This window comes from Falco cherrug, chromosome 6 (assembly GCF_023634085.1).
Source record: "Falco cherrug isolate bFalChe1 chromosome 6, bFalChe1.pri, whole genome shotgun sequence".
NCBI classification, from domain to species: domain Eukaryota; kingdom Metazoa; phylum Chordata; class Aves; order Falconiformes; family Falconidae; genus Falco; species Falco cherrug.
In genome coordinates, this window is record NC_073702.1 from 81,949,686 (window position 1) to 81,961,591 (window position 11,906).

An 11,906-nucleotide genomic window follows, 5' to 3' on the forward strand; every position below is an offset into this window, starting at 1 on the left:
CAGAGTGGCTCAGGATCCACATTATCCTGGTCAGTAATTTCAGAACCAAAAGAAAGGGAAAACATGCACCATACTAGCAGTCTATGCCCAGACTAACACTATAAAATAGTGTTCTTTTCCATCAAATGAAATTTTACAACAGACCACTGAGGGGAAATGAGAGGGAAGTAGTCATTAAGAGAATATATATATAATATACAAAAATAACTGCCTGCAGAATCTGATGAGCAAGAACAGCTCCAGCTGAGGATGTTACATCCACCTTGTATCCTTAATAAAAGGAGAGAGGAAAGCCTCTTTGGATTCCATAAAGTGCCCTGCTTCACACTCTCTCTATGAAATTACCAACAGTGTGACTTGTGTGAGGAGAGAGCACGGATGCCTAATGGGAGAGATTACAGACAGTAGTACAGGGTTGCCAATAGCCACCTCAGTTCCTACAATCATGGCAAAGTACGCAGAAGACTAGGACTGTGATGAACACACTGAAGTCTCTTAAAGGACCAGTATTCAGGGACCAAAAGTCTGAGTAAGATCTGATTTGCATTTCAGTATGGTTATACCAAACAGCTGCAATACCAAGATAAACTCTAGGAAACGCAATGAACTGGGGCATACAAGCTCTGAAGGATTTAAATAAAAAATAAAAATTAAAAAAAAATCTATCTCAAGAGACAGCTTTTTCTTCTGCAGACTTGAGAATTTCTACATAAAGAAAGAAAAAAGTTGTGTTTTTCTCCTTGGCCACTTTACCTTACCTTCAGCCATCTTAGAATTCCTCACTTTGAAACTGCTTAATAATTTGTTTAGGGTTAACATTAACACTTTTATAGCATTAAAAAAACAAATATCACCGCTTTCAAGTAAAAGACAAATTCATCAGGACTCCACATCCAGAAATTCCATAATGTACCTGCAAAAGTAGCTAACTATTTAAATATTAAATTGTCAGTAAAACAACATACATTTGTATAGGTATTAAAAAATGTTTGATGAACATAAAACCAGCTTCTGTTCTCACCTCCACCCATAACATAGTATCTCTCCTGAGGGACTCCTCTGGTCTAAGGGACAGAAGAAAGCTTGAAACTTCTGGGAGGGACACTTTCTCCTGAAGAAATTAATCAGGATACAATAGTTGCCAACATAATATACAACAGTAACATCTATTTAACAACTTGGAACAGTTGGCTGTCATCTGGCAAAAGTTTCAGAAAAAGAAATGAACCTTTCCGTGACACAGACTAGTTTTTGCCTCTTTGGGACCAACTTATCTTTTTACCAAGGAACACAAGTATCAAAATCTACCTGAAAGCTAATGAATGACTGGAAGAATAGTGCTATTCACTGATGACACTGATGACAAATGTATGTACATAAATGAGTGAGAGTCACTGGTAAGTACTATATCTGTATTTCCAAAAGGAAATTCTACTCAGACAAGTTTATAGCCATAAAACAAAACATAGAAGATTGTCTACTCATGTAAAAAGCAAGCATGTTGTAGGACAACCGAAACATTAATACCTTGACTACTGAATAAATAAGGTCATTAATGGTAGTTTTATCATTCTAGTATTATGAATACTTTTATTCTCTTGGGTATTTCAGGAAAGTCCAATTATTTTCTGGATGTTAAAACCTGAGTTTATACAGTGGCTATTCATAATACGGTACTATTTCATAATCACCGCAGGAAAACCCTGCAAGAAAACATCAACTCATAAAAGGTAATGAAAAAAAAATACATCTTACAAAAACAAAAGTTAACATAAGCATTCCCATACTTACATAGCACAATTTATTAAGCAGTCACTAGAAAAATGCAAATTCAGCAAAATCAGTTCCATGTTGTGTTCAGCAATTTTTTTTAATACTGTTTACCCTGTAAAAGCGTATGTGTACTTCTATGACACCAGGAAAAAAAGAAAAAAAAAAAAAAAAAAAAACAACCCCAACCACACTGAACTCACCACATCTGTCAAATGCATAGCTGTTTGAAGAAGATAGCACTGAGCAGCTCCACGCAACAAAATCTGATGTGTAATCATAGTACACTGAAGGACATCTCTGGAAAGAGGAAAAATATGCACTGTGGAAAACACACACTTAGGACGTTTAAACATTTTCATGTATTTGCTAATTATTAACCATTTTCAATATATTAGACTGTATTTAACAAACATTCTACCAAGTCTAACGCCATCATTACCCGATTAGACAGCATGCTATCCAAAACCAAGATTACTGCTATATGTATTATATATGTACTATAAAACTAGTATTAAGACTTAGATAAACCTGACAAAACCAAGAGCATGGCTAAGTGGGAGGGCAGCAAAGCAAAACCAAAACTAAAGGAACAATTCCCATGATCACATCAGTTTGAACTGATAATTTAGTATTTGCATTGCCATCTGTAACAAATACAGAAATAAAGAATATTCTTTATTTAGAAAATAGAAATGTTTGCAATCGAATTGTCACTCTAGCACGAAACTGAAAGAAACCTTCAATAATCTTTTATCAGCAGAGTGTCTGACTTTTTACCTTCCCCCACACACACCGTAAACTACTTTTATCCTATATTCCTTCAACCACCAGTAAGATTTTGTTTCAAAGCTCAAATCTGATTAAACTGGAATAATGACTGAATTTTAGTGACTCTATGAAGTGAAAGCAGACACTGAGGAAACATCAGTGATTAAGGACAATATGCATGCCAGGAATTTTTACCTAGGTTTTTATTTACAATTCTCAAACTTTCAATTCTCAGTTTTGTGGGCTGTCCTTTGATATAGCCTCAACAGACATAAACAAGGTTTTAATATAATCAGAAGAAAAGGAAGAAGTTTGACACATATCAGTTAGGAAGTATGGAAGACCAGGGTAAAATGATGCCACAAAAAAAGCAATGACAAAGGTCTGAAATGCAAAACATTCGTTTTTTAAGTACTACAGAGATATAAAAACATTGGCTCTTGAATTGCTTTCCCCAGAAATGGACATGAAGGAGAGAGAACCTTCCATTCCCATGTACAACCATCACATCCTCCTTGAAGTAGCAAACATGAATTACATCCTGGCTCTCCAGATGTTCTGCACATTACTTTAGAAGAAATCTGTAAGAACTCAATGCAGTGTGCATTTTACCTTAAAGCATGAAGTCCTTCAGTGCCCAGTACTTTACACGCAGGGATATATGCCAGAGCCATAGAAAGAAACAAAATGGGAACAGCACACCAATGCCTACTTGTCATCTTCTGAATAAATTTTAACAGGAAGCTGCCTTAAAATAAAAGTAAACAGAACAAACAATCCAGAGTGATTTCTTGCTCTCCAATGCATTTAAATGGCACAGACCCCAGCAGAAGTGTTACAATCATTTCTGAAAATTACATGGAAGACAACAAAGTAACTTCCTGATTATTTCAATGAAACAAGTACAGTTCAAAGAAGTCTGTCAGTAAGGTAATACGATAAGGAGATAACCAGAAAAAATTAATTTTCACTTTGGTTATCCACACTAATCACTACAGTAACAGAATTTTAACTTTTTCGAGTATTAGACAATGCCTTTTTAAAGCTGCTCAGTCCATGTGATGACAGACCAAAGTACATCGTGATTCAACCTGTTTAATGGATGCTGGCAGGGCCAAAGCAAGCCTAAAGGGGTTTTTTTGCCTCAAGACACCACAGCTACAATTTGTAGAAGCAGGCCACTCAGCCTCAGGGATGCTAATCACAGACCCTCCATTTTGTGATAAAATATATACGTCTTGGGACAGGACAGAGAAATAGGGCATCTATGGCATTACAAACATGTAAGGTGTTTCCTACCAGAACACGTACCTGTAGATAGGGGTACTGAACAGACCTGGTTCTACCCTTATTTAATCCAAATTAAACCAGGTATTACATTCTGGTCTGTCACAGGTTGCTCCTTCTTTTCAGCCTACACTAACACGAAAACTTGGAAAAAACTCAGAAATCTTCATCCATCCAACCTCACAATAAAAGAATCCTTATTCAGCTTCTGCTTCAGCACTTGGACTGGGTCTTTTGAATGCCTGACTACGCAGGTTGTGACTAAAAAAGTCTGGCAGATTGGTTAAAAAAAACCCCACAACCCAACACACCAAGACTTCCAAACCCACCCCACCCCCCAAATGAAAAAAAGAACAGATCTAAAAATTTTGCTCAGCACAGTATTACCTACACTGACAAATAAAGAAAAAAGAATCTGCAAATACTGTTCATCTGCAGCACTTAGGAGTTTGTTTGTTTGGGTTTTTTTCATTAAAAAAAATAAAATAATCAGGTTTGCTTCAGTTTGCCCCTAAAACAATTTTGTAGCTTAATATTGCAGCATCCCTCAAAGCTTCGGAAGACCTCTCTCTCTTCTCTGGAAACTCCACTGCCACAAGGAGAAATACTATTTTTTCTCTCAAGTAACGTAGAAAAGTAGTGGTAAACATTTACATGAGATACAGAAAACTGCTCCATAGTTTTTATTTGGTGTCTTTATCTAAAAAAAGGTAAAGGTCAAACTGAAACATACCTTTTTCTTCCTTTGGAAGAAGCATGACATAAGTAGCCAAAAACTTCTGTAGCCTCATTCCCAAAGGAGGACAGGCTCCCATTAACTGACTTGGTGTCCTGTTGGGTTTTAAAACATCAAATACACAACTGGTATGTTAACAGCTACAAGGATTGCCCCTAAACAAAAACAAAGTGCAGTTCAGTGGTTAATTCACCACAGAGACTGCTCCAACAGCCCACAAAGATGGAGGATGCAAGCTAATGCCCTCCCATTTATCCCACTATTCCAACAGCACCCAGTGAGCACACAGTGGATGAGGACCGTCCCAAGAGCATGACTCTCCCTGGCCACCTACAAGTACATGGTGGCAGCACACTCCAGCATTCAAGCACAGCCTCAAGTCAGGTTACTGAGGACTACGAGCACATTTTGCTCACAGTGAGAGACGGCACTGTCAGTTCAACCTCGTGCCCGCACCCCCAGAATGACACAGGCCTCCGGGGAGCAGGCAGCCAAAGACCACGGGGCAGATCAGTGGCATGCAGTGGGGGCGCAACAAGTCTGATTTGGAGAACAGTGAAGACAAATTACCTACACAGGTATGCTAGGGAGCAAGACTATAAAGCCAGTATAAAGAAAACTACTGACAAGAACAGAAGGTTTTAAGTAAAGATGCAATAAATGTTCCACGAGACCAACAGAGAGAAACTGTGTCCCACCAGGATCCTGGCTATGAAGGATCAGCAACAGTCATGAGATTTTTATACTCTTCTCTATGCAGCTTGACATGAATCGTAACAACTTTGTATACTCTTGGTATACTCAAACATGCATCCTCCTCTACACAGGCCAACGCATTTCACCGAAATATAGATTATGAAGCATCAATCCAACACAGCTCTAACGCACTGAAACTCTCAGCGCTTGCTTCAACTTCTGCCTTCCCATCCATGTATGCCCATGGAAAGCATACTGCAGCCGGCTAACTGAGATGAGAAACGCAGAACTGCTGTGAGACCCCCAAAGAGGTCACATTTGTCCCATCGTGTTTAGATGAAACAACCTATTCTGACTACACTTTATGCAGAATCATCTAATCCAAACTGATCACCAGTTTAATAAGTGACAGTCATTTCCCACTTCCCCCACCCCCAAAAAAAAGAAAAAGTGCATAAAGAGATGGTTTCTGTCTATCTACCAAGGTCAGCCAGTCAAGGCTCCTCCAACATCACTCAGAACTGAGTTTCAGATTGCTAGCTGAATCACCCATGCCACTGCATCTGTGTAATGCTGAGCGCACAAAGTGCATTCAGCACTTTATTCGCCATTCTCAGTACTCTCCATGCAACTAGCACAAAGGACTGAATGCCATCAGTACACTGAATGTACAGCAACTTGCAACTCCTCAAACTTGTATCTGTTCTTTATGTATTTACACCACAGAAGGCTACTGTCATCTGTCAACTGTGAATAGCCTCCTGTGAAAAAGTGTAATTTCCCAAAAGGGCATTGTCAAAAAACCACTTCCATCAGTCATGAATTGGCAACAACGAGAGCAGCCCCTTCTTTCCATGTGGCAAGAAAATGAGAAGATAGAAAATACTTCACTAAGTTACTAATTTATCATATCTCACTTGATTTCCAAATTAATGTTTCAACACCAGGTGTAAAATAAGACCTTGAGGCATCTCTGTGTTGCTATTATTAGGATTAAACTGAACCTACTTTATCTACCTCACAGCCACCCACCTTTCCTGAAAAACTCTTTTACCTGTCAGTTAGTTTAGCAACACCATTTGCTTAGTAATTGTTTTCCTCCATCCAAGATTTTATCCACTACTCAAACCCAGTGTTGTTAGAATACATTTCCAATAACCAATACATTTTTTTAAAAAAACATTAAAAACCAGTGGCTTACCGGCTATAGAGGGAACTTTCTGACAGGGCATCCATTAACGGTCCAATGACAAACTGATAAAAGAAGAACAACGCCTAAATGTACACTTGCAAGGCACTGTTAGATAGAGGCTAATTAGACTTATTTCACCAGACTTTAAAAAGACAAAGTCAGAAATCAGAGAATACTCTTGCTAGTAGTAAATAGCAGCAGCAAAAAAGAGGAGGAAACTAAAGAGAAGGGAGAGCAGGAGAATAAACAAGCAAAGCAATTTTTTCACTAGGTACATTTCACAGAGCATTGTGAAAGGTACAGGCAAGTAAGAAATCCTTTTGGGAAACAGACAGAGAAAAGGTACTTAAACATGAAATAAAGGAAAGACTAGGCACCAACACAAGCAGAAAGATTTAGGGTGTGTTTTAAGGTTGACTGTATTTCAAGTCAGTCATCAAGAGGCTGACTTAATTTGTATAAATCAGAAATGTTGACCTGTGAGGGCAATTCTCCTTCTATGAAGGAGAGAAGAAATAAATACTAGTATAAAATAGATCATTCCTTACTAAGGTGCAGGCTAGTTGGGGAGTCAACCTACATATGATACTAATAAAAAATAATTAGGGATGTTAAATTTACAACGTTTCTTCCCACATATAGAGTATTTTAAAGTGTGTTTTTCAATGGGATACAGTAATACACTGATTATCCTACCAGAGACATTCACCTCCTCACAAGGTTATCTAGCAATAGATCTTCAAAATGCATCCCTGAGTAGGAGACAATATGCACAGACTTGAAGTCTGTTGACCAGGTTTATCCAAGACTCTGTTCAATCTATTCATATTAATTAGCAACTTCGCAGAGGTTCAGAGGGCTCCGAAAATCACCCCTCTGCGAATTTCACTTCTGGTAACAAATCTCAATAAACTGGGAGCCAACTTTAATTAGAGAGCATTACTCTGAAATATAGGAATGAATGACTGCACTCAAAAATGCATTTTCTCTGTCTGGCCATTTTTCAAGTAATTATGTATTTGATGCCACTTACAAACATTGCTATCACTTGCATGGTTAAGAGGTTATTTTTAAAGAACGTGACCAATTCCAACACTACTGAGGCAATTAGCATTAAGAGACACTACAAATTAGAACATAGTTCTGGCAAGTAACAGTAACAGACTTACCTCAGAAAAACCAAGTGGATTTGGAAGATGCTTTGTTTCATAAAGTTCCAGAAAATGAAGAATGCCTTCCTTTGTCAACGTTTTATTCTCACTTTCAAACATTCGCTTATAAATACACATGTGCCATGATGGGTGAAACAACCAACAACCTGTTACAAAAGCAAATTCTTCTAAACTGATACAGAAATTACACCGATGTATTAACATGCTAACAATGTACTGACGGACTTAGGGGCAATCTCAGAGTCAATTCACAGGACATTTCAAAAATACTATTATAGCTACATATATATATATACACACACACAGTTTGCTAAATCTCCAACACAAAAAGGAATTATTAACATGGCTTTCAAAACTTGTCCTCTACATTTTAGAATTTTACCCTCTTAACGTCTTGCACTACCTAAACAGATGTGCTATGTTTTGCCCTACAAAAGATGACAGTACATCCTTCAACATGCTGTCTCGGCACTAGTTTTATTTCTTCTCTCCCCACTTCCAATGAGTTGGGGCTTTTTTCACCCCTTTTGCAGAGTTGCATAGGTGACTTGGCTCACATGACCCACGCCAAGAATCTCTGCCTTTGTTTGATTTTCACACCAGCTTAAGTAAAGCAAAACGTAGCGGACATGGATCACTTGGTTGGGTTTGCTGACAGAAAAAAAATATTTCAAGATAATACAGTAAGCAATAAGCATATGCTAGGACATCTTTCTTGGAACAGAGCAGCACTGCCTGCACACATGTTCCAAGTGACCTATGCATATAGCAGACCCACAAAAAGTGGAACCACCACCCAGAAAACAGCTATTTTGAGAAACAAAACATAAGAAAAAGCCGCTACTAAAAGAGCAGAAGAAAAAAAAAACAACAAGAAAAAGTGTGAATTAACTGCCTAATATTTAGGAGGTGTTTCAGTTATGTCTTACCTTTTTCCCTTGATATAGCATGCTCATATAAACCATTTAGTTTTGGTAATACTGGCTTTATGACATGGATCTGAAATGCAAATCACACGTAATGTAAGTAATCGCTTTAACTCTCAAACCTAGGAACTGGCACTTATTTGTGGGCTAGAATTTATTGTTGACAGCATTAATATAGTAACTGACAATTTAACTGCATTTAAACAAACATTCAACACCCGTGCAACTGATCCTGGCACTTGTCACCTAACAGTCCATCGTAGTTTAGCACTGAAGAAAAACTGATTCTTCCATGCTACCATACGATAAGAACAACACTTCCTAACAACCAACCACTCTATTCCTCAAAATTGTAATAAACCAGCACAAATCTCTAAAATTAAACATTTTGGGCAATACTATTTCTCTGAGTTACAGCGCAATTAAGTACAAATAGAATAACTACAAAGAGGCAGTGACACAACTAACAGTTACCACCACCACACCGCACAGTTATGGAAGCCTCAAGCCAACAGGCGTCTTTCTGCCGAGGATGCGGGATGCTCCGGCTCAGCACTATCCCCTTCCATGGCCACACACACTCCGCCACCCTGATGTGGTCCCCTCCACCGGAGGGGGGTTGGTTACTCAGTGTGGTGGCCAACAACGTTCACTAGGCCACGGGCCACCTGCGGCCTCGCCAGCCACACACAGCAGCCCAGGTTTTTCTTTCTTAGTTCAACCTGCCTTAGCCAGAATTATTCCAAAGACAGAGAGGCGTTCTGAATTTATTCCAAATTAATCACACGTGCTGTACTTTCAATAGTTAAGCTTCGAAATAAAAATGTTCCTGTTAGTGGTGACTCGGATACCCTCAGCCACCAGAACTGGGAATGTTTGGCCCAATACCGGCATTCCCAGTACGCGCGCCTAAAGCGACATACATGGACAGGCTCCCACCTGGTTCCCTTCCAAGGTTTCCATTATCAGAATATACGTCTCCCAAAACTGCATCAGCTCCTCGTTCTTCTCAGCAGACCACCAGAACAGGCTCGATTCTGGCCAAAAGAGAAACGAAGGGCGGTTTCTCCCCGCCGCCCGGCCGGCCCCCGCCGCGCCCCCCGCGCCCGCCCCGCCGTACCGTCTGCGCCCTCCGCGGGGCAGCGCAGCTCGGCGCGCTGCCCGCCGCTCAGGTCCAGGGCTCGCTTCAGCAGGTAGCGGGCCCGCCGCCGGCACAGCCCGTCCCGCTCCGTCAGGCCCTCCTGCACCAGCCGCCAGAACCGCGGGCACAGCCGCGCGTCCAGCCCCGGCCCGGCGCCCGGCGCGCCCCGCGGCAGCAGCGCGTCGGCCAGAGCGCTCAGCGCCAGCAGCGCCCGCCCGGCCCGCGGCGGCCCGCCGGCGCCCAGCAGCCCCTCCCAGACGCGCCGCAAGGCCGCGCCGTTGCCGCCCAGCGCCGGCAGCAGCCGCCCGGCCACCAGCGCGGCGGCCGCCTCGCCCTCGCCCTCCTCCCGCACCAGCGCCAGCGCCGCCGCCACGCACCGCGCCACCAGCGCCGGCTCCTCCAGCCGCGGCGCCGCCGCCACCAGCGCCTCCACCGCCGCCTCCGCGCCCGCCCCGCCGCCCGCCGCAAGCTCCGACAGCGCGTCGCGGGCCAGCCGCGCCGCCAGCGGCGCCCCGCACAGCAGCACGCAGTGCCGCAGCGCCCCCCGCGCCGCCCGCGCCACCCGCAGCCGCTCCCCGCACCCCCCCGCCGCCGCCGCCGCCTCCCCGCCGCGCAGCAGCGGCCGGCACCACTCCAGCGCCATCTCCCAGGCGGCCCGCCGCAGCGCCTCGGCCTCGCCCGGCGGCGGCCCGCCCGCGGCCAGGCGCTGGAGCAGGAGGCGCAGCGCCTCCGCGCGCTCGGCGGAGAGCGACGCGCACACGTCCCGCAGCAGCGCACAGGGGTCCCCGCAGCGGGCCAGCAGCGCGTCGGCCAGCACCACCTCCATCGTGCGGGGAGGGGAGCGCCGCGCCTGCGCAGCCGGGGGCGGGCGGGGCCCAGGCGGCCCGCGAGGGGCCTGCGGCGCCGCCTGGTCCGCTGAGGGGGAGAGGCGGGAGGTGCGGCCGGCTGAGGGACGGGCAGGGGGCGAGGCGGCTCCTCGGGCCTCACCGGCTGAGGGACGGGCAGGGGGCGAGGCGGCTCCTCGGGCCTCACCGGCTGAGGGACGGGCAGGGGGCGAGGCGGCTCCTCGGGCGCGGCCGGCTGAAGAGGGAGCAGGGGGCGAGGCGGGCTCCTCAGGCCTCACCGGCTGAGGGACGGGCAGGGGGCGAGGCGGCTCCTCGGGCCTCACCGGCTGAGGGACGGGCAGGGGGCGAGGCGGCTCCTCGGGCGCGGCCGGCTGAAGAGGGAGCAGGGGGCGAGGCGGGCTCCTCAGGCCTCACCGGCTGAGGGACGGGCAGGGGGGAATCGGGTTCCTCAAGCACCGCTGACTGAAGAGCAAGCAGGGGCCGAGGCGAGCTCCTCAGGCACGGCCAGATCCTGTGCATCGCCCGCAGGAAAAAGTCATGGGAGCTTTGTGGCTGCACACAGGCCCTGGGGAGAAAGCACCTGTAAGGCTCTGGCCCGCGGGTTTGTGTGGCGTGTAGCCCAACTGGCTAGCACAGGAACGGGGGTGTGTGTCCACATGAACGTTTTCAGTTGTCTTGCTGCTAAGCAAAGCCCGACCTCGTGTGTTTTCTCATGGGCCAAGCATGGGAAGGCCTAACAGAGACGTCCCAGATGCCAGCACTATCTTTGAGGGGGTAAAGTTCCTTTGCTGTGAGCCTCAGGCTTCATGCACATCACGACGCAAGATCAAGCAGCACAAAATGCTCAGTTTTTCTGTCATGCTTGTTCTTACCATTTATGCCAATATCAGTTATTGAAGCCAGTCTACGTTGCCATCGCAGCATGCCAGGAGTCTACCTGAATGCCCTCCATCGGAAAATGATGGGAGGCATTCCTGGCTGCTGGCTCCCTGCTGTCAGCTTGTTACGATGGTCCAGACCACCAGCACTGTGGCCAGAGGACAACTGAAATTCAGTGTACTAGTGCAGCCAAAGCGTAACCAAGTAAGCTGATTTCCAGTAAGTGTAAATTCACCATATGAGATAACAATGGAAAAATGTAGAGATCGGCACCTCAAAAATGGTGGCAAACTGCTCTCCTAGAAGATGTCATAGGAAAAAGCAAACCAGCTTTTTTTTTCCCTTTTTTTTATTTTTTCCTGTGAATGCAGTGCACAGCGGATTCTCTGCACAGAGGCAAGGGTACATGTGTTTTCCAATGCGTCTGGGAGTTGCCTTGGCTAAGCTGTAGTTGTAGTTGCTTAGGTGTCTAATGAAGAAGAAAGTCTTAT

At 44.7% G+C, this 11,906-nt stretch overlaps 1 protein-coding gene across 1 annotated transcript in view; it reads right to left on the reverse strand.

Moving 5' to 3' along the window:
* TARBP1 (TAR (HIV-1) RNA binding protein 1) overlaps positions 1-10,546 on the reverse strand; it is a 40,928-nt gene extending 30,382 nt beyond the window's left edge. The window contains exons 1-9 of the mRNA XM_055714031.1: positions 9,671-10,546; positions 9,490-9,587; positions 8,554-8,623; positions 7,622-7,770; positions 6,462-6,514; positions 4,562-4,659; positions 3,154-3,289; positions 1,974-2,070; positions 1,022-1,111 (exon numbers count right to left, since the gene is read on the reverse strand). Of these exons, the coding sequence (XP_055570006.1) occupies positions 1,022-1,111; positions 1,974-2,070; positions 3,154-3,289; positions 4,562-4,659; positions 6,462-6,514; positions 7,622-7,770; positions 8,554-8,623; positions 9,490-9,587; positions 9,671-10,517 (1,638 nt within the window). The 5' untranslated portion in view covers positions 10,518-10,546. The remainder of the gene's footprint in view (positions 1-1,021; positions 1,112-1,973; positions 2,071-3,153; positions 3,290-4,561; positions 4,660-6,461; positions 6,515-7,621; positions 7,771-8,553; positions 8,624-9,489; positions 9,588-9,670) is intronic.
* Positions 10,547-11,906: the final 1,360 nt, after the last annotated feature.